The 23726-nt window shown below is 45.5% G+C and overlaps 1 protein-coding gene across 2 annotated transcripts in view; it reads right to left on the bottom strand.

Moving 5' to 3' along the window:
• The window catches only part of PREX2 (phosphatidylinositol-3,4,5-trisphosphate dependent Rac exchange factor 2), a 1248069-nt gene that overhangs the window by 828482 nt on the left and 395861 nt on the right, over positions 1 to 23726 (bottom strand). For both annotated transcript variants that reach the window (XM_086965847.1, XM_086965848.1), the window contains exon 12: positions 17671 to 17774. In XM_086965847.1, coding sequence (XP_086821973.1) covers positions 17671 to 17774 — 104 coding nt within the window. The remainder of the gene's footprint in view (positions 1 to 17670; positions 17775 to 23726) is intronic.

Raw genomic sequence — 23726 nt, 5'->3', positions numbered from 1 at the left:
CGCACGCCCTGTCCCGCCCCCGGAGGTGCTCTAATACCAGCAAGAGCCCCGGGGGAGCGGGGGACACTGCAAGAGAAGCAACCACCAACCTGGGTGTAGCGAGGGGAGCTGAGGAGCTCCAGTGCCTTCCCTGCTGCCAGCGTAAGTCTTCCTGCCTGCTGTCACCTGGCCCCTCTGCCTGCGAACATCTCGGCGGACCGGGGACTACATCCCCCAGCAGCCTTTGCCGGAGGAAGCCGCGCACGCCCTGTCCCGCCCCCGGAGGTGCTCTAATACCAGCAAGAGCCCCCGCGTCGCGGGAAGCGCGCGGGCAGCGCCGGGCGGAGCACGGGCAGAGGGCGGGCCGTCTTTGGCCGTCCGAGGCCGGGCTGGGCCACACATCTAACGTCTGCCCATTCATCATTGAACTGCGGAAAACAGGATCCAAGTTCTAAAAGGTACCGGGTGGTGCGAAGGGACCTATGAGTATGTAAACCCTGTTTCCATATTCTGTCGTACTGACCCATTTGTAACAAGGCCCCGAGAGTGAATTAACCTATCTGCCTTCCTTTTAACAATGGGCAAGAGAAAAACTATGGAAGGGATGGCTCAACAGTCTCTACCAAGAAAAGGGAAAAGGGCGAAAAAACTGACCCACCCTGGCTCAAATTGTACCTTGACTCGCATTGAAACTCTCGTCAATGACCTTGAGGAAATATTGATAGATAACCCCAATACCCAACAGGAGAAGAACCCTGACAGTGGGATAGAAAGCCAAGGACAGTGCCGAGGGAAAGTGATACCAGCTATTTTCAATAGAAAACCCCCCCAAAACGTAACCACTTGTATTATTCATAATTCCCAAGAGGGAGGGCCCGGGCTGGATTCTCCTGAAGAGAATAGTACTGTAACTAATGTGTGTGGAAGTATTGATCAGGGGGGCAACACAAAAAATGTAGGGGAGCCAGCCACAATGTGCACTAATAAGTTTGCCGTCCTGGAAGGAGAATCTGGGGAAGCCGCAGATGTAATCGCGCGGGCTATTAAAAGTGGTAGCAAAGCTTCGGATGCTAGTACAGACCTAGAAGATGACTGTCTAAAATGTGGGTCTTTTCACAGGGCGATCCTAAAAAAATTAGAGAAACTAGAAAGGGACATAGTATTCATAAAGAAACTACTTAATCCACCAACTCAGAAGGGAAACATTGACATAACAAACACCACTCAGCAGCCCGAAACACCCGCAATACCTACGACAAAACCTAATTTAACCAAACGCACAACTCCTGGATTGCCCAACAAAAATGTTCCAACTAAAAAAGGGCAGCCGGTTAGTGGTGCAGGAGTGTTAAGTAGGACTGATGTGCAGCATAGCCGTAACACTAAATCATATGCGGAAATCACTATGTCAAAAGGCCCTGCACTAGATAACAAGACTGCGAATAATCAGGTATCTTTCCCAAACGGTATAAGGTTGGGAAGCCATGGGGACTCTAAGACAGGCCAAAACACAACACCCCAATCCAGTGTGATAAGGAACCCAGTTACAACAGTCTATATGACAGGTGTTCCCAAATTACACTTGAATTCTGAACAAGAAACAAGAGATTCAATTCATAACAAAGCTATCCATTGGATAAGACATGTGAGGGGCTGTAGATCTATCATAAGGGAGGATATAAGTAGCATCAAAAGACTGTCCCTGTCGAGTTCGCACACCGACTGTATCGAAATCCAACTTTGTAACAAATTCCTGGCAGAGAATCTAGTGACGTTAGAGTTTCGAACTTGCCCCCCGAGACACTCTAATATACAGATTAGATCGTCCCCTTGGTGGTCAATCACTCAAGATGATAATTTTTCAGATCTAAATAGAGTAGATTGACTAAATAATGGTAATTATTATATCGATCCGGAAAGCAGCCTCAATATGGGCATTACGGGAAATTTAACCACCCCAGTGAATGAACCTTCTGGCACTGATGTCACAATCCTTTCAAAGCAGAATAGAACTGGAAATAATATAGAAGTGGGGGACACCCCAGATACAATTCGTATCCTCTCCTGGAACATCGCTGGCCTCAAAAAACACCTGGTAATTCCAGAATGGAATGATTTTATTGAGAAACACGAGGTCTGCATGTTCCAGGAGACCTGGAGTACGACACCTCTGTACAAATCAGGTTACTCTACTTTCTTCGCTCCTGCTGTCAGCCTAGGTAGGGGCCGCCCATCAGGGGGCCTTATAATATGGGTCAAAGTAACAATGAATCTAGATATTACCTGCCATAATACAAATTCAGAAGATATCCTGCATCTATCTTTTAAGGGTCCGCTAAAGGGCAACAGAGTAGATTTGTTTAACGTCTATGCTAGAGGAGCGCCAGCTTGCAAAAAATCAGAAACTATATCCCTATTGGAAACGGCTCTAGAGGGTACCCCCCCAAGATCCAATATCATATTGGGAGGAGACCTCAATTGCATGTATGAACCTCTAACGGAGGATGACCTACTAGGGGTCACTGAGGAGGACATTAAACAGTCTATCCCCCCATTGAATCTAAAACCCATTAAGAGATGGTCGGTTAGAGCATTGCAGATGAATGCTCTGACTTTGGAATATAATTTGCGTGCTTTAAATGGCAGAACAGCTTCAGACCCTAACGGGGCCATGACTTTCAGTAGCCCCAACGGCCAATCCCGTATTGACTACATTCTCCTGGATACAAGATTATGGGGGAATGTTGTCGACATGGATGTTAAGCAGATGCCAGACAGTGATCATAATCCTCTCTCCGCTGAAATTAGATGGGACTTAAAAAAGAAAACTCTTAATAATCACCTATACACCAAAGAAGTAGTTCCATTTAATTGCAATAGAAGGTTAAAATGGCACAAGGTGGCATCCGATGAGAAAACTCTGGATAGTATAGGGCTTTTAGTGGCATCTAAGGGACTGGAATTTAGTACGCTGAACACCTTGCGGGGTGGTGTCCTTAGTCCAGAACTGGGCAATATCTACAATGATTTTATAGTAAGGCTGGGCTCCTATTTCAAAATTATAGGACCAAACAAGCGGACACACACTACTCCTAAAAATGGCAACCCTTGGTTTTCAACAGATTGTAGGAAAAAAAGGAAAGCCATTTCTCTAGCGATTCAAAAAAAAGACCCAGCAGCTTTAAGGGTAGCTAGGAAAGATTATAAAAAAACTGTAGAACTGTCAAAACGAACATGGGAGGAAGATCATTGGCAGGAACTCAGGAGTGCTGCTTCCATGAAAGATTCAACTCTTTTTTGGGATCTAATAAACAAATCATCAAGAAGGGGAGGGGATTCTGTTTTACACCATATAACCGAACAGCAATGGTACTCCCACTTCTTGAAACTCTACTCCTGCGAAGCTGACTCCGCACAACTGCAAGACCCACACCTTGAATCTGAACCAACAATCATGAATGTCAAACCAGTAGATCCCTTTACTTTTCTCGAGGTCCAAGCTGCTATTAAAAATATTGCTCCAGGGAAGGCTGCTGGCCCGGATGGCTTGCCTGGAGATCTTTTATTACACGATTCAACCCTATGGGCCAATCTTATTTTTCCACTAATGAACCTTCTCACTCAGGGATACCCAGTCCCTGAGTCGTGGAAAGGGGCAGAAGTGGTTACGATATACAAAAAGGGCGCTAGAGAGGACCCTGCCAATTATAGACCAATCAGTCTAATTGATGTCATTCAGAAGGTGGTTGGCAGGGTCCTCATATCCATATCTAGAACTGTGAGTTGGCTAGAGGAGGGTGATATTTTAACACACCTACAAGCAGGTTTTAGGAAAAAGGTCGGTACGATAGACCAAGTCTTCCGATTCACTGCGATTTATTGGAAGACTGTTTCTGTCAGCAAAGGGTCATTATATCTAGCGTTCATAGACCTGAAAACCGCATTCGACCTTGTTCCACGCACCAAATTATGGCAGGTACTTCAGGCCATGGGTTACCCACGCTACCTCCTTGAGCTAGTTAAAAGACTGCATGAAGGCACGTATGCAAGGATTCGATGGGGGAGTGAGGGCCAACTAACTGATAAAATACCAGTGGACAGGGGGGTTCGCCAGGGTTGTGCGATGGCTCCCACTCTGTTCTCCCTCTTCATAAATGGGGTGGCAGACCATTTGAGGGAGGACCCTGCGGATGCTCCAACCCTGGCAGGTGAAAAAATACCGACCCTCCTTTTTGCGGACGACACCCTCCTCCTGTCCAAAACCCCCTCTGGTCTCCAAAAACTTTTGACCAAGTTTGACATCTTCTGTGAGGAACGTGGGTTAACAATTAATACCGCAAAAACCAAACTAATGGTTCTGTCCCAAACTAAGAGACCAAGGAAGATCAATGTTGCGCTTAACGGATGTACACTGGAGGAGGTTGATGCATTTGACTATTTGGGAGTAAGGGTGAACCGGAGAATGAAGTGGGACTCCCATCTAGCAAAAATGCACTTGAATTTGAAAAGGACTACGGGAGCCATTGCTAGAGAACACCGAGCCTCTGCAAGCAGGCCCATTGCCCCTGTCCTTGCCATCTATGAGGGGAAAGCATTGGCTGCAACAATATATGGGGCAGAACTATGGGGCTTTGATAACATCACAGAACTAACGAAAACTGAAAACAAATTCTTGAGAGACCTGGTGGGCCTCCCAGTTTCTACCCCCTTGAAACCACTGCTTCAAGACATGGGCCGCCGTGCAATCAAAGACATTGTAATCCTTCGACCGTTATTATATTGGGTACGACTAAGAAGGACACCGGAATTGGTACACTATGCTGCAGCTCTGGATGAACTTATTATGCTGAATAAGATGACTAAGATTGCATGGTTGGACAACCTAAGGGACATGCTCGCCAAATTGGGGCTAAGCGATACATGGTTGTCCCAATCACCACCCCCGAAAGAGACAATCAAAAAAATATACTGGGAATGGGTCCTAGCCAAGGAGCTTGAAAAATCAAACTGGGGGGTTTTAACTGACCAATTCCTAGAACACAAGCCGGTGAAGAAGTTTGAACCCTTCCTTGATGTCATTAAAGCACCTAGAGACAGAACCTTGTTTTTAAAGTTTAGATATGGAACACTTCCCTTGAACACTTTTACTAGGCGCTGGAACACATCTATGTCCAATCATTATAGCTGCCCTGGATGCCCAAACCCTAATGAGTCTCTAGCTCACTTTCTATTTGCCTGTAGAGCATACAGCGGACCCAGGAGAAGGTGGTTAAAGCCAGTATGCAGAGAACTGGGAGTTAGGCACCATGCGATGGCACTCCGCATACTGGTAACTGACACAACATCCTTGACGATTTTTTGCGGAGTCGCCAAATTCCTGGGAAAGGCCTGGCAGATACGTTCTAGACTGATAAAATCGAGAATGGGGTAGGAAACTGTATATAACAATGCACCAGGCCATCCCCCGGTTGTTTGTCTCAGGACTTTTTTTCTAATCTAGCCCCTAACCTCCTGCGCCTCCACTTGTTTCTGAAAAGATTTTACCTTTAACGTTTTTATTCTTTTTTTTAAAAAATAATGAATTGCATGTACTTTTATGATAAAGTTTGTTTTTTATCGAAATAAAGTATTATTTCATTTCATATATATATATACATATATACATATATATATATATGTGTGTATATATATATAATATAATAAATAGGTAAGAATAAAGATATATATTTTAAATATAACACAAATTAATTGAAATACATAAATAATGAAATATATATTAAATATTATTGTATTTAAAACAAACAGTAATAACTAAAAACACAATATGTGTACATTTATATTTAACAATGAAAGCAAGTAAAATTATACAATTATTCCATAATTACAAATATTTTTAGCATCACATTATTATAGTTCATATTATCCCCCAAACGTAAATTAAAATAGAAATACACTGTAAAATAAAATGACAAGACATACATTAGGAAAAATGACAAAACAAGAAAATATATAGGAAACATAACCAAAACACTAATGTAAAAATAACAGTTAATCAACACAAAATACCTTTGACAAAATCGAAAAAACATTTAAATTCTAGATTTGAAATACTAAACATAAAAAATTTAAATGAATATCAAAATTAACATTCCCAATTCAAATAGGAAATCTTTAAAAAACCACTCCCACTTCAACCCCAAAAAAGGTTTCACTTTAGAAGGATAACATTTACTACAGTCTTCTTGTAGTGTCCAAGGGCTGTATTGTATAAATTGAGCACTGTAAGGGTTAATTTAATTCATTAATTCAAAGAGCCTGATTTATTTCTGGCAAATGCCCCGTTGTTCCACCAGGACGACGAATTAAAGTATTCCAGTGACCTGGTGGAGGAGCTACCTGTCATATTTATAAATGTCTGCCAAGCTGGCGGTCATCTATAAAGCATCGCCAAGAACCACTGTCACAGCAGTTCCTATCAATACATTTCGCTGTTTCGTGTAGGGCTCCTACAACATGACGGAGCCCTTCAAAAAACAGTTTCATTTTTTATTTTCAAAAAGAAAATCATGTAGCCTGATTTTATTTTTAGAAAATAAAAAGAATATGTTCCCCCATGGTGAGGGAGAATTTAGCAGTTTTCACTGCCCCTTACTGCCAGAGTTTTCCTGGCGGTTACTGGCAGTAAAAACTGACCCCTCATTCCACCCATCTAAATTAGGTGGGCGAACTTGCAGCTCTGTCTCCAACGGCTGATACTCCACCATTTCGATGGTGTAGGATTTCCTCCAAAATATAAATAAGGTCAAAAGTCTCTGCCACTGTCTAGAGTCTTAAATGGTGGTCAATAGTTGTTTGTCACATGAACTGTAATAACATCCTCATCTTTTATCTGGAAATGTAACAACATTTGTTGGCATATTGGCAACAGAACATAATACAACAAAATAGTCAAAACAGTAGGTAACACAAAATCCACCATAGAACACAATATCACATTATCATAATGCAGCACAAAACCATAGCACGCAAAAAAAAAAACAGAACACATAACCACCACAGCGATACACCACAACACATATATGCACAAATTTGGGGGCATAATAACAAGGCGGCGCTATGATCGCCACTTTTGCGGCCGTTTTCGGCTGAAAAGCGGCGATAATTTTATCGCCTTATCAGCAGACACGCTACTGCATGTTTTGCTGACTTAGCGCCCGTTTCCAGCACACCTAACTTTGAATCGCTAATGAGATGCAAAGTAGGCATGGCTGTGAAACCAACCAGGAAAAATATCGCAAAGGCAGCTTCGCTATATTAACAAGGAAGGGTAGTGATTATTTAAATCGCGTTAAGTATGCCAGGCTGTTGCCAGATATCAGACCTCAACTGCACCTAAATGATCATCACAAAGTGAGCACATGTACAATATGCTCTGCATCCTTTGTTTCCTGACAACTGTATATCAATGGTCCAGACCAGTGCTTAATTTAAGCCAGTGGTGTCCGGTGCTCGGCATTGGCAATTAAATGTCAACACTGGTTCTTGTGACAATCTGCCACAAGTGACACTGTTTGGCTAATGTAGAGATGACCAAAACAACAGTTAATTACTAATTCAATGGACAATAAAACATTTCTATTACTTACCGCCAACGTCATTCTTATAGCTTTGGGGGCCTGCATTGTCGCGATTGTAGGAGTGTGATTGTTAGTAGTTTGTTGTTACTATCATTGGCAGTGCTGGCAGGCGCAATGTGTGGATCAAGCTGCAGTGCCTCCTAACGAGTGCCCTGGCATTTGTTTTACAAATTAAGCACTGGTTCAGATGGAAACAGCCTTTTGGGAAAAGATTGCACGTTGACAAAGCGTCCTCTTGCGTGAACCGTTGTTTTTTTAAATGGTACATCTGTGATTTGAGACACCTCTCCGTGCATCCCTTAGACAAGCTTATTATAAAATCCTCCAGTGATCTCATTAGATCTGGTAGGCATGCATCTGGCAATTGGCCAGAGAGAGGCTGATGGTGCCAAAAATCAATTTCTCACAATGCTCCTCTTAAAATTGTCTCATTTCGAAAATGCTCGTGAGGATTATAGTCCACGTCGTGCCTAAACTCTGGGTCACTGTGCAGATGACAATCTCACCAAATAAGTACGTTGAGGTTTTATGTTTTAAGAGTTCCTAAAGTGAAAGAAAACTCCAAAAAAAGAATCTATATGCACTTTGCTGTAAAAGAAATGCACGGTGGAAGATAATTCTTTGAAACCACAGATCATATCAGCAATTGTTTCCTTTTGCTTAGTTTTCCTGCAGAGGAAAAGATGCCAACTCTACATGAACAAATGCAATTCTACATACAATATATAAACTACTTGCATGTCAGCAAACCATATACCCACACGATACAAATTGGAAAAAGGCACCAACAATCAACACATTTTAGCAGAAGAAATGCTGCTTGTGTCTGCAGCAGAGAAGAAAACTGGTGATCTGAGAGGTTAGTTAATAGAGATAGGTGTGATAGTACTTGACCCAGTTTTCGTTTTATATCAGTGGTAACTGAGATGACCAAACGTTCTCTTCATAATCAGACTGTATAGTGAAGAATCAAAGGCCAGATATACTAAGAATCCGTTCCAAACATTGGCCGCAAATTACACACGTTTTTTCAGAACTGACTCTCATTATGCAAAGCGGCTCATGTACTAATAGGTTGCATTGCAAAGTTACCATTCGCGGGCAGAGAAAGTCACAGAACCGCCTGGCTTTTGAATATTAATTAGACAAGTTGTAATTTGCAACCCCCTGTCATTGGCTACAAACACAGGGATGGTGGCCTGCAAAGTGAGAGCAGACCCTATTTTTGAGTTTGCCTGTCCAAATGGAAAGCTTTTTTTTAAAAAAAAAAATGTTTTAAAACAGCCCATGCTTCTTAATGGTTTCGGTGCTGCTTTAAAAAACATAAAAGTTTAATTTGGGAAATCATCAGGTGTCAGGGAAACTCTTCCAGAGGCTACCAACTAAAGGGAAGGAGTCCCCCTTTGCAAATCAGTTTCTACCTCCCAGTGGCTGGCCCTTCGCTAAGGCGAAGGAGCATCGCCCCACTGACCAGGTCAAAGAAAAAAAAAATGGTAATAACTCATTGTTATTATCATTTCATTTTATTTTTCCCCTTGCTCAGCTGGGTTGGGGCGGGGCTGCTCTGCTCACGGAGCAGGGCTCGGGAGGAGTGGTTTCCTCACTCTAAGTGCGCATGACGCTTTGGTCGTCAAACAGTCATGCGCACTTTGCATGTTCTTCATGCAGGCTGCATTATAGCCTGCATGGAGAACATGCCCAGCCTTCCACTCTCTGGCTGAGCGCCAATCCACGGCGCTCAGACCAATCACAACGCTGACATCCATGCACCGTGTGCCAGGCACCATGTGGTGCCTAGCACACAATGCATGGCAAGGGGCATGGATGATTGGAGGGCACCAAATTTGCACCCTTGGCCCCATAAAGGAGGCCCATGTGGAACGTGGGCCCTCCTAGGGGCCCCAAAGTCTCAGTCCGGCTGCCTTTTCATGGCGGTCAGACCGTCATGGAAAGGCAGTTGGAATGCGCCATTGTAATACCTACAGTGTTGCCTCCACATCATAATGCGCGAGCAGACCACTCTGCTGGATGTCTGCCAGACCGCCACCGACGGCCTGTCAGTGGCGGTCCAACCACCATCCTAATCAGCCCGCGTCTGTGTGTGTGAGGAGCATTTCAGTTCCTGCCATCAACGACATACCATTTTAACTATAAAGGAAACGTGCACCAATGTAAGGCTGTACCAGCGTGTTGGGAATTACTGCTGCATGAATGGCACAACAAAGTCAGATACACACCCACACACATATGTATACCATGGCGGTGAAAATAAATGTGGCCACTACCTCATGTTATTTGGAGCAAATACACTTATAAAAGCACTGTCACAGAATTATTTCTACAGTGCAAAGTTCAAATTTGAACTTATTTAAAACTCACTGTGCCAACACAGACAGGGACCAAGCCTATGTAAAGCAGCCTTGGTCTTACTCCAATAGGAACAGTCCAGCACAATGTGACACACTGCATCCCTCGTCATAGCAAGGACAACCCATGCACTCATTCCCTCACTTTAACTGCTCCAATAGTCAGTTCATCACACACAAGTCCACAGAACGCAGGGAGGAAATTATGCAAACTGTACAGAATATGCTTTTCTTAGCCGAGGCTCCAACAGAATATATTTGCTCATAGCATGATACTTGTTGATTCACTTTCATAGCTGTTTCTAGCTTTGTGTTCCCATGATGTCCCCTCTTCGAAAGTGTGAGGATACTAGATGCCATATTTCAAGATATACTTCTGTTCAAATCGTGTTTTCTGCAGCAGGCCTCAGGTGTATTGATGCTACTTCACATAACTTCATTATCTATCCTCAAGCAACGGTGATTCCAGACGATCTTGAATAACGAAGATCATTAAATAACCCGCCATTCTTGGTTACCCAAAATGTTTCTGCATTTCCATTGAGCTCCCTGGTTTGCGAGCTTTGGGCTCCCTAACACGAGTCTCAGCATTCAGGTATGATGGGTAGGGCTGGCTGCCGGTGTATTCTGTCTTTGCACGGAATGTATCAGAAATATGCACAAGTATTCACTTCTTGGTCCCTCTTCAAAAGAGCTTCCGGCACCAGAAAGACTCAGGCTTCAGAGTTTACGTGTCCTTTCCTCTCTTCCACACTGCTTTACAGATGAAGCTGATGCTCAAAGTCAAGCATAGCGGGTGCTTTGCACGGTCCTCTGGTGCTGCCTTACTACTACTTTTGAGTGTGTATTTTGAGTTCCATACTGGGATGTGGGTTTATAGGGGAATAGGGTGGGAAGTTATTTAAGTGCCTCAAATTGGTAAGCGCTCTGATATCCTTCGGGATCAAGTTCGCGTTATATAAAACTTTATAAATAAAATAAAAAATTGCATTACTTCTGCACATGTATGTTATCTTTTCATGTTAGTCACCACGAGAATTCTTTACCTTGACCCAGCACTCATTCATCTCATTCCTTGATCTCGTTCACTTGCAAAGGTTACAAATGTAACTTCATTTGTGTGTAATTCCACTTGTGTGCCGCAGAGTGAGTGGGTACTGACCGGTCCAGGCAGCAAATGTACTGGAACTGGAATCTAATGAATTTACACACGATGCGTGGTGTTGAAGGTCGTTTCAGCTCAATGACCACCAGAAAGCAAAGATAAATAGACAAAATACACAGATGGAAACAAAAATAATCAGCAAGACAGCTGATTCAAAAATCCACATGTTCAGTTCGTTCCAAAGTTTCCTATGTTTGTTTCTGTTTGCAGGAAGGAGGGCGTACATTCCTTTCCTGATTTTTCCGCTCATGTAGAGATCTGCCTCATGGCATATATGGCTAACTACGACTTGGGCTGTTTATGTTGTTTCTTCAGCAGAGGCACCTGGTAGGTCTATGCTTGTGTGCCTCATGTAAAAGGTCAGCACATTATGCACAATGCATAGTGTTTTGAATGCTGTTTTTTTTGGCTCTGGAAGAAAACGCAGAGCTTTCACAGCAGAAGTTTATAATATGATCATAGCGCAAAAGGCCAAAAGCAAGGAGGCCAGATTTATTTGCATGATTACTGTGTGGCTGGAACTAATGTTTTCAGTTCGTATCTCACACATAAATTTGGCTGTAGTGTGTATATGTACCCAGAATAAGAACAGTACACTAAATCAGAATTACTGGGTCTATATCCGCATGCAGTCTACCCGTGCCATAGACGAATATGCTTTCATTGACTGCCTGCATTTCGCAGGTGGTAAATGAAAGCAGGGGGACGGATGAAGCACAGGTGGTGGAAAGCAGGCTGGAGAGGGTGTCAGGGCACAGAAAAGGCTATGGGTGTGTGGCAGGAGCTCTCCTTGCTTATTCATACCAGTGAAGGGGTCCGGGCAGGGTCTGGGGCGATGGCCAGGCCATGCTTGCTGCCCGCACCTCATGAGATTTTACCTGTAGTATTTTCCAGCAGGTAAAATTAGGTCGGTGTTCTAGCACCCTATTGCTACTACAAGGATCAAGGTCTTCTTCTGCAAGATAATCAGTAAGTGGAGATGTCTGAAGTGGTGGAAGGCACCTTTGATGATGCCACTGGCTTGGGAGTTAACAATCTGCTAAGCATAAATGAAAACTATAAGGCTGCTCCCTTTTGTATTGAGGGTGAAGAGGAATGCACAAGGAGAGAGACCATCTTAAGAGTAAGACAGTCAGGGGAATATGTACAAGGACTTAACGCTGCCGTAGCGTCAACTTTTTGACGTTATGGCGGCTATTTTTTAATCACCTTATTACAAGTTGTCGCTAACCTCAGTTAGCGGCAGTTTTCTGCCGAAAACGTGCATTTTTAAAATTGCCACTTCTGTTATTAGAAGTTAGCGAAAATGAGTTGCAAGGTAGGCGTTCCCGAGAAAAAACTGCCGCTAACCCCACTTTGCGATATTTACAATGAATTCCGAAAAAAACTGCCTCTAACTGTAGTTAGAGGCAGTTTTTTTAAGACCAGAAAATAGCTGGTCTTAAAATTGGTGCAAACCCTAGGGCCTCATTTCAGAAGGTTTTGGTGCTGGACTGCCCTGCAACAAAACTACAGGGCAGGAATGCGCACCATCAATAAGGTCCTGGGCCTCATTCATGAAAAGTGTTGCATCGCTGCGACAAAACAGTGTTGCAACACTTTTCATTACGCCCTTCTTGCAACACCATGGATGCGCTGTATTCATTGTAAAAAGGTGTCCTTCAAGCACCTGTACCCGTTACAGTGAAGGATTTCAGAACAGGAGACTTACGTTTGTGTGATTTATACCACTAAATATTTGTCGATCCAGGAAAAGCTTTTAACAGAAGTATTTAATCCGGCAGTTACAGCTGACGTCTCGAGCTACTGCAGATCTTCAAGTTGAAATACACAGAAATTGGCGACCAGGTTTCAATCACGCCCTGTTTTTCGAAGGGACTCTTTTTGAAAAATGAGTCCTGATTATGATCTTATAGATGTCAACAAGCAAGACTGAAACGTCGACCTAATCACCATCTCCACAGCACTACTGCTTGACGGACACCTTTGTTTGAACTTGGTTTTCTTCCTTTACCTTTGGAGTTGCTGATGCTGATATGTTATGAATTGATTTGTTGATTTTTATGTACATCCATTCATAACTGTGATTACTGGATTTGTTTCTCTTTTTTATCCCCATGATTTGTATTCTTTGATCAAATCAATGCTAAATAATTTTTCAGATCAAATTAGTTTGCTGTGTGCTTACTTTATTGTTTTGTTTTCTCTAGTTTACTTTCATTGAATAATTTGGAACAACTTAATATTGATTTAGTTATCCTTTGGATACAATTGGGTTCAATTGCTTAAACAACCCCAGAGTGATATGTGTACAATCATAGGTACTAAGTTTATGAACAAAATCCCTCTTAGCCTTCTCTTACCCTGAACTATTCATTGCCCAAGCCTACAAGGGTTTATTGGAGTATTCACTGTACAGCGCCATGTCGTAATTATTGACAGATACTTTTGGAATCCTGATGTATGTGTCAGCGCTTAAGTCACACATCGCTGCAGTTGTGTCACCGGCATGACGCAACTCCAGCTATGCATGGTGCCAGCCTAACCCTGTGGCACTGCGTCACCCATATGCCTGCTTCCCTGTGGCGTCCTAGAATTGTCGCAGTGAAATCTGATGGATTTCACTGTGCCACTCCTATGAGGCTTTGTTGCATGGGAACGCCAACCTTGCATACATCATACTTGATGCAGGTATAATGTGGCACAAGGCTTCACAAGGTCATGCATATGCCTAGATGTGTCACTTTGCAAATACGGCGAAACATGGTGCAAGAATCACGCTGCAAGTACGTAAAGAAAATTACGCACTGGTGGGGTGAAACTGTCCGAAGGGGCTCATGAATAAGCCCCCCTGTCTTTTTTCCCTACCATGGCGTACAATGGCTGCCATGTGCCAACGTAGGCACCCTTGCGCCATGGTGCAAGGGTAACTGTGTTGTAGAGTTGATTGATGTTGTGGCTCTATCACTTCTCGAGACATCTGCAGGGCGTCTGGACTAGTAGAGGGCGGGAGTGAACCAGTTGGCCTTCTTGGAGTGTTGTTTGCCTTGTCTTTTCTTGAGAAATGCCAGGGTGTTGGTGCAGTTGGAGATACATCGGTTAAGGCTGTGAGCTGTGGTGTTGTCATCTGTAAGCGTTGGCAGAGTGGTGGTGCTGAGGGAGTTGACGAGAAGTTCTTCAGTGGCCTTGATCCAGCTGTGAGGGGAGGAGATAATGGCGGTGGGTATGGTGAAGACTTGATGTACACAATGATGGTCGGTACAGGAGACTATGGTGGTGTGGCTGTATTTGAAGTTCCTGCTGGCGGAGAAGACGTGCTCAAGCGTGTGTCCAGTTATGTGGGTTGGTGCAGTGACTAGCTGGTTGAGTCCGATGTTGGTGAGGTTCTCCAGGAGGGGGGTGGTGTTCTGGTCACTGGGGTTGTCCAGATGGAGCTTGAGGTTTAAAAAGTAGGATGTAGTTGGTGAATGGGAGAGCCTGGGGTGCAATGAGGTCTACAATGGCATAGATGAAAGGGGTCCATGGCACAGGGGGCCTGTAGATGAGGGTGCCGCAGAGGATGGCACTGGGGTTGGTCCGGATCTGGAAGTGGAGGTGTTCCATGGTCACTGTTGGTTCAATAGAGTGTGTGATCATTCAAAATGTGCCTCCTCCTGGAAGGCGCTGGGATTGGTCCAAGGCCAGACAGGAGCAGGCAGGCTTGCCTTTGGCACACCAGTGGTACGCCCTCTGCGCATGGCCGCACAGCGGCCGCCACTGAGTAGTGCTACAGGAGGGACTGGACAGCTGGGATGCGGGAAACATGAAAAAGGACACTGGAGGGGTCGGGGAAGTGGCGGGGTGAGCGGGGGTTGTAAACATTTTTTCAAATAATTCTTACCTCAATGCCGGGTCCCGCATCTTCTGTGCTCCTGCTCTCCCAAGTTTGCTTCCAGGAACAGGAAGCAGGCAACCAGGCTCCCTTGCCTATGCCAATCACAAGGCAGCATTGTGATTGTTCTTGAGTGCCTTGACAAGGCGTTCAGCTAGGAGCTAGAGGGGTGGGAATGTTCTCCACGCAGGATGTAATGCAGCCTGCAATGCGAACAGGGAAGTGCGAATTACTGCTTTGGGTGGTCTGAGAGGGCCGACCAAACAGTCATTGCGCACTTGAGTAGGCATACCACTCCACCCCTGTCCTGCTCTTTGAGTAGAGCAGCCCCAACGACCCTCCCGCCCGCAAAGCAAACATACCATGATTTCATCATGTTATTATTTTTCCTCTTCTTTAACTGCTTGAAAGCAGTGGGGCAATGCCCTTTCGCCATAGCGGATGAGCCGGCCCTGGTGGTGCGTCACCCAAAAGTGCTAGGCCTGGGCGACTCTACCCCGTGCCTCCTCAACTACGCGTCCCACCTTCTCCTCGCCTCACCTGGACATTGACACTGTGGTGCAATCTGCTGCACTCCAAATCTGTGACTCAGCTGGCAGGAGCCTCAGCCAGGCGTGATTTCACAAGCCTGGGTACAGCAGTTGCCGCCAATTCCGCTGGGGAACCTCCCGATACAGGTGATGCAACAGGGCCCCCGTAGGTGTGAAGTTACAGCGCTCCTGCCGCACAAGTTTGGTGCATCTCAGGGGCATCACCCTCCACAGCGTCCGGCCAGCGCAACATCATACCGCCTGTGATGCAGAGGCGCCACCCACCATTGGTAATCTCCTCCGTGCACCCCGGTGTAGTGGTAGATCGTAGTATGCAATGGAGACCTCCCTTGGTTGGTACGCAGGAGCGCCTCTATCATTCACAGCTCCAAGGGGCGCAAGGCGGTCTTCTCACACAGGTCAGCAATGTGTCTCCATGCAACCAGGCAGACTTCACCACCAGGTAAGGGCGATCGCAGCGCCTCAATGTCTACCGCAATGGCTTAGCGACTCCACAGCACCTCCGCATCCCACTCCGGGTCCCAGAAGCACGCCCAGCAAGGCCTCCGGGCCCTGGGGACTGTCTCCGCTTTCAAGGTTTCTGACGCAATTGTGTTGCAAGGAGTGCGTAATGAACCAGTGATGCATCACTGGTTTTGCAGTGCGATGTGCCTCTTTTCATAGATGTAGCCATGAATGTCCTTTTCCCCTGGGTCTCTGGCGGTTCATCCTGGCTGTTGGGAGGCTTGGGGGGTTGTTGATCTGTGCTGCACTTGGCCCTGGCTGCTCCATTCAGCATTCCTTTGGTTTTATTTCCTATTTTTCATTGAAGGTGGACTAATAGGCTATTTTTGCCTCTAGAGGCTAAAAAAGTCACGTTGGGCTGACTAACGTGAGTTTTTTGCTGCTAATGGGCCTTTCATCAGTTTTAGCCCGCTAACGTCAGAATTTGTATCGCCTTCACGCTAGTGTTACTGGCAGTTTTCACCGCGTCTACCTGAAAATATAGCCATGTAGCGCCATATTGTAAAAGCATCGCTAACAGGGCGATAGTTTTCGACGATAGGCCGCGTTAATAAAACTGCCGCTAACTACCCCTAACACTGGTTAGCGGCAGTTCTTGTACATATGCCCCTCAGAGTCGCTGTAGCAACCAATGTGGTCTCACATTTGGCCCCACTGATACCTACTTTACTCTAACGCATCTCCTGCAGGAAATGTGCCAGATGTTGGATGACAAGAGATATGTATTATGTTTATGTTTTATTTTGGTTAAATACTTGCAGGGTGAGTTTTAGATCATACAATCACCTGGGCCCAAAGACAGTGAGTCACCCTGGTATATACCAACACTGTATTTTAGCATAAAGTGTTAACAGATGTAAAAACAACAAATACTCAGTTGTTACACTCTGTGCTTGCATGTATCATCATCCATTGTTAACAAGGATTGTTGCTAGTACCATTCAACTTGCCCTTAGTAACCTGGAACAATGGCACTGCAATACGTTCTCCCTGTTTTCATCTGCTTCCACCCAAAGAAGGGGTAGGCACTACAGTGACTACTCGGGTGAAGTGGGTTAGGAGTTGGCACTGGCAGGACTTCTAATAGAGCCTCCTGCAAGAGGACACAGAGTCTCTCTTCTCCACAAGAGCCTTTATGTTTCACCGCAATATTCCCTGCCACTCACCTGGGGCGGTTCTAGGAAACGTGTGTATTGTGTCTTATAAATGTGATGTTGTTGTTGTATAAATGTATTGTTGTTGTAGCATGCCTAGACCAGGAATATGAATGCAATTCTAAAATAGATTTCACCTTACACAGCTCTACCCCGAGACACACGAATTCCAGTCACGTAATTCCACTCATATCATTTTTATTCAGAAAGGTGAAGAGTCATATTAATATTTATAATATGCACATGTAAACCGATCAACACCACTGAGATCTCATCTGCACCCTAGAAGGAACGGTGGCAGATGGACAGGGATGTGCAGCTCGTTCCTGGGTGTGTGGCATGGTAATTGCAAAAATAAAAAATCCATGTGGGCTGAAGAAGGGGGTGTGAGTGGGATTACTTAGAACATCACAAATACAAAACAGGTGAAATGAATGACATACCTTGGAAATCACCTCTTGCATTCCACTTCTTGGATAGTAAGTTCCATCATCATAGCGGAACCGATACAGCATCTGCTCTGGCTTGAATTGGTGCTTATCTGAAACTGAATAGAAAAGAGATACTGTTAGTATTGAGAGTAATGGAGTGTAATGAAAGAAATAAGGGAGGGGATTTTTTTCAACATCTGTAAGAAAATATGGTATAGTTATGCAGACGTTGGAGGGCTGTGCTGATATCTGTGTAAATGACATTTCACAAAATCATAGTAATATTCAGAACTAACTAAAGTGAGCCTGGATTCATGACTGTGTTTAGGGCTAGCTATATAAAACTTTATAAATAAATAAATGTTGAATCATAGACCATAAATGAATGCCCCCATGTATTGCTTTGCTTAGAGCAGCTGCTGTATGGTCAGGGCCGGACTAGGAGCTAAAAGCAGCTCTGGCAAAAATGTTCAACCCAGCCCTGCTCCTTTCTTCCACACTCTTTCACTCTCATTTTTTCTTCTCCTTCTTTCTCCTTTTCCTAAAGCCTCCCCTGTGCTTTCTCTAATTTCCTGAGGGACCTGAAGAAAGTGCCAGCAGCGGCCCCCTTCACTAAGAACTTTCCTACAAAGACTCCAATATACCGTGAAAAAGGCCAGTGGGAAAAAAGGGCAGTCCGGGCCTGGTCATGTCATGTTATGCGATACAGATTTGTAGGGCGATGATATCACATGGGAGAGTATCCTGGTACCTTATGATGCGATGATATGGCCTGTCTATGGTAGAATATTGGAAGAGCCAGGTTTTTAGTTTCTTGCAGAATCCAAGGACTGATTCAGTGGTTGGTAGGGGAGCTTGTTACAGGGTTTGGGGGAGATGTAGGAGAAATCACGACCTCCAGCTTTGCATCGATGTATGCAGGGGACGTGGACGAAGAGCAGGCTGGTTAAGTGGAGGTGTCTGGATGGGGTATGAAAAAGGATACAGTTGCTGAGGAAGATCTTTGGAGATCAGATCTTGCCAAACCTTGTTGGCTTTCAGAAGAAAAATAAAGACCTGGCTGTTTAATCAATAATTCTGCCTCTCTCTGTCACGCCCATAGCGCCAAGACGCCTTTGGGCATTTGCGCGCTTTACAAGTTTCAAAAAGAAATCAATAAAGCTCTGCGTGTGTGTGAGGAGATTGAAAAGAGGGCACTTGTGGAATGGGGGCTAAAGGAGGTATTGGAGGTGTTTGGATATTTGAGTGCGATGAAGTAGGTTGAGTGTGAATGTGGCGGCTGTGTTCTATACTACTTGTAGTCTTTTGGCGAGTTAGGCTGTGAGGCTTATGTGAAGACCATTGCAGTAGTCAAGCCTACAGGTGATGAGAGCTTGCGTGACCGATCTGTGGACGTCCATAGGGCATGATTTTAGATTTTTCTGTGCAGTTTGAGGGTGTGGAAAAGGGTAGATACTAACGCATTGACCTGGGTGGACAAAGATTCTGGTGTGAAACATGATGCCCATGTTCCTGGCAGCATTGGAGGGGTGGAGAGTCAGTCCTAGCTTGCTGGGCCAAGAGTTCGGGCACCAGAGAGAAGTGCCTTTGCCAACTAGAACCACTTAGGTTTTGTCCTAAGTTTGAGGTAGTCCCTGATCACCCAGTGTGCTCCTGAAGATATGCACCTGACGAAGTGTTCTGGGGTGGTGGGAGTGTCTTCAAATAGGGAGAGAATGAACTATATGTTGGCTGAGTAAGAAATGATGCAGAAACCATGTGACCAAATCTTGCTAGCAAGGGGGACCATGTTGGCATTGAACAGGGTGGGGTTACAGGAGGAGCCTTGGAAGACACTGCAGATCAGATTGTTGGTGTCAGACAGGTAAGGGGCTAGGCTGACTGACTTGGTGCATCTGAAGATGAAGGAGCTGATCCATCATAGTGTCGGTCCACAGATTCTGACCTCATGGAGACAGTGGATGAGGAAGGGGTGGGGGACAGTGTAAAATGCTGCCAGGTGGTCTAGGAGAATGAGGGCTGCTGTGTCACCTTTGTCCATGATGAGGTGGATGTCATCGGTAGCTATGATGAGGGCTGTCTCTGTGCTGTGGTGTGGTTGGATCATATGCCCAATTGGGAATATTCCAGGAGGTAGTTTGAGTTGAGGTAGTTCGCAAGGCTGGAGCTGATGAGATTTTTCAGGACTTTAGCTGGTTGATGAAGGAACGAAATGGGCCTGTAGTTGACCATGGTCAGTGGGTCTGCCAAGGGTTTCCTGAGGAGTGGTGGGGTGGAGGCAGGCTTTCGAGAGCCCGGGTAGGTGGTGGTGGAGAGTAATACATTTAGTATGGGTGTGAGAACTGCGCATGTGGGGTTGAGGACTTTGGTGAAAATTAAGTATGGGCACAGGTCTGAGGGAGCTCTTGAGTGGATGGAGCCCATGGTGGGAGCGGATTTCGTATGGTTATGGCTGGCCTAGTGATCAGGTTGGTTTCCAGGGTATTGTTATCCTCAAAATGCAGGACATCGAGAGAGGAGAGGCTCGGTTGAGGGGTGAAGTTGTTGTAGAATGCTCTGTTTCTTTCTAAAAAGTATTTAGATAGTTGATTGCAGAGGTCCTGGGAATGGGTGATGGTCATGGCGCCGGTAAAGCGGCACATGAATTCCCTCATGATGGTGAAGATTTCTTTGATGGAGTTTGAGCTGTTGTGAATCTGTTTGGTGAAAGATAAGTGGGTGGTGGCTTTGATGCACTGGTGGTAGATCGAGAGGGCTGATTTGTAGTGTTGTTAGTGTTTTCAGGGGAGTGGCAGCACTGTCATTCCTGTTGCTTGCAGTGACACTTTGTGATTTAAAGTCCTCTGTGTACCTGTTGGCCTGCGGCTTGGGGAGAGGTATGGGGTGGTGCTTTAAGGCGCACAGGACGTGAACCATGGGTTGAGGTTCACAGCACGCATGTTAGGTCAGTGTAGTGGGGGGTATCAAGACCAGAGCATTGAGATGCATACGTCCCAGAGATTTTTTTCCAGTGTCACCAGGCAGTCCGGGTGTTGGTGGTTCTGGGATGTTGTGGAAGGTGCATAATAAAGTGAATGAGGGAGTGGTATGTTCAGGTAGGACACATTTATCTTGAGCCATGTACTTTTTAATCTGTACATGGCCCCCGTGGCTACCCTGGCTGAGGAGAACGAGGTCAAAATAATATTGTACGCCAACGACACCCAACAGTTGTTCACCTGTAAGAAGGGAGAGGAGTGTCAACAAGTGTCTGAAAGAAACTTTTGCCTGATTCAAACATAATCATCTGAAATGTAACACAGACAAGTCCGAAATCATCTTCTTCGGCTCCTCCCCGTTGGACGCCTGGAAACAATGGTGGCCCCAAGACATGTCTTCTCCCCAGGAAGCAGTCAGGACTGTCTATGGTACCTCAGTTTAAGTCGGCCGCTGGTACTTGCTTCGGTCTCTTGAAAATGCTCTGGAGGTTTCTATTTTTATTACAGACTACAGGTGGCACAGAACGCGGCAGCCAGGGCTGTTTTGAGCCTTGGTCCCAGAGACCGGACTTCCCATCATCCAAAGAATCTGCACTGGCTGCCTGTCCATAGCAGAATACGCTTCAAAGCTCTGGTCCTGGCTTTCAAGGCTCTGCACGGTAAGGGAGCGAAGTACATCCGCAGAAGAGTCTCCTTTTATGTACCTGGCAGATCTCTCAGATCTGCACATCACCATCTTATGGTCACCCCAAAGTATCTCAGAGCCCGCAGAGGGGGTCACTCTTTCCAAGTGCAAGTGACTGGACTCTGGAACAAGCTGCCTCTTCCGCTTAGGCAAACCACGAACCTACTTGCGTTCAGGAAACAATTGAAAACCTGGCTGTTCCAGCAAGCAATATAACCGTTCACCCTTGGGTTTTGTTTTGTTTTCTTTCCCCCTTGCATCTGTTTTTTTCTGTCTCAGTTCCGGGATACTCTGTAGAGTAACTGTGCGCTCTACAAATCCATTTTAACATAACATAACATAGGAGGGGTTGGTTTGTCTACCTTGATGTTGGAGAAGTTTGTGGAGATGGGGTCGAGGGGATTTACCGTTGCATGAGTGAAGTTGTTCACCCGCTGGGTGAGGTTCAAGATACTCAGGTAGTCCAGGACTCAAAGAGAGTGGTGGAGTGGGGTCTGGTCTGATGCTCTGGATGGAAGCTAACATCGTCAAGCAGGATGAAGGATGTTGATGTGAGGGCCAGAGTCGCAATGAGGTCTGCAAGGGCACAGCTGAAGTGGGATCTGTGTCCAGGGAAGGAGATAGAGTAGAATTCCTCTTAGGATCGGGGAGAGCGAGGTGCTGATGACATGTGTTCCAGCAAGTTGGTGGTATGTGCTGAGCTAATGGAACAGATGATTTCCTCATTGTAGATGATGGCAGGGTCGCGTCCGGTTTCTGTCTTATGTTACAAGAGGTGTGGTCACTGCTTTATCCATGGCATAATCTGGGTTAAGCCAAGTTTCTGGGAGGAATAGATGGCCTGGACAGGGTTGCTCAGGAAGTTCCAGACTTCTATGGTGTGATTGGTAAGGGAGCAGGTGTGTAGGAGCAGGCAGTTTTGGGTGGGTTGTGTGTTCTGGGTGGCGATGGAGGCGTTTGTGCTGTTGTGTGTGTGGGGATTGGAGCTGTCAGTGGTTTTGGAGGTAGGACAAGAGAAGTGGTAGTTTGGGCAAGGGAATAGGCTTTTTTATGGGTGATGGATGTCCAGGCTCATTGCAGTAATGAGCATCGAGGGTTGAGGGTACAGAGAGTTTCAGGAAAAGTTGCACCTAAGGCAGCTTTGATTGATGGCCGGAAGACCAGGGGCTTAGCGCTAGGCCCAGTTGAGGAAACGATGGGCGCAAATGGACTTGACTTTGGTGCACTAACTCTCCATCCACATGAGGTTGCCATTAAGAAGGCCTTGGAAAGGGGGAGGAGAAGGTGATGGACAGGGCTAGAAGCATTCTCATGGAGCATGAAAGGGGTAGAAAGGGTGGGAAATATATAGGGGTTTAAAGGCACCAAGTAAAAGTACAAGAGACATAGACGTGCAAAATACAATAAAAAACAAAAGAAAAAAGACAAACGTCCTTGTCGGAGGACTGAGATGGTGGGGTGAGGAGCTGGAGCATCACCCGGCAGAATGGTAAGAAGGACTCATGGAGAGTGGCAGAGAAGGCAGTGAGAGATGCTAGCAGAGCTTACATGGGGTGGAAATGATGGGAAAAGAGTGGAGTGGGACAAGGAGAGGGAAAAAAGCACAAAGCAAAAGACAGCAACAAAGAGAAACGGAACAAAAGAGACACAGTAACACAAAAAGAGAGACAGTAAAAAGCAAACGAGCAAAGACAGAGCAGGGAGAGATTGGAGTCAGCTCGGCGTGGACAGGGCTGAAAGTACCACAGGTCCACAAGGGCCATAGTGTCTCGGTTGGCAAAGCAAGAAAGGGGGTGGTCGATTGCTGAATTACAGCCAGCAGAAGGGTCAGACATGTGCCAGGCAACCTCCTTCAATGGTTCGTCTGTGCTGGAGTTGCCAATAAGAAGGCCTCAGTGAGGGGGGGAGGAGAAGGTGGTGGAAAGGGCTAGTGGCACTCGTGAGGAGAGCAAAGGGGATGGAAAGGGTGGGAGAGAGCAGACTGGGGTAAAGAGAGGGAAAAAGGCTCAAAGCAAATGAGAGTAAAACAGAAAAGAGACCAGAGGCACAGAAATAGAGACAGCAAAAAGCAAAAGAGCCAAACAAACAGACAGTAAAACACAAAAAGAGGAAAGACAGGCCTGAGAGATGTGGGGTTGCCCCAGAGGAACTTAAAGTGTTACAGATCCCAGGTCTGCAAGCACTGGACAGTCCTGGTCAGAGGACTGAGGTACGAGTTTGGGGGGTGCCGAAGCACCACCCTAAAGAATGGTCAGGCATTCAGGCAGGGGCCAGACAAACTTCTTCATGGCATCCAAGGTACACTGTGATAAATTGTTACAGTTGAGCAGCTATAATATTTTTTTATTACAGTTAATACAGAAGTGATAAAAAGACTGTAATAAGGACACTGGATATATAGTACT

Source organism: Lissotriton vulgaris, chromosome 4_1, assembly GCF_964263255.1.
Source record: "Lissotriton vulgaris chromosome 4_1, aLisVul1.2, whole genome shotgun sequence".
In the NCBI taxonomy this organism is placed as follows: Eukaryota; Metazoa; Chordata; class Amphibia; order Caudata; family Salamandridae; genus Lissotriton; species Lissotriton vulgaris.
The sequence above is the reverse complement of the archived record's forward strand: the minus strand, read 5'-3'. Positions and strand labels throughout refer to the sequence as shown.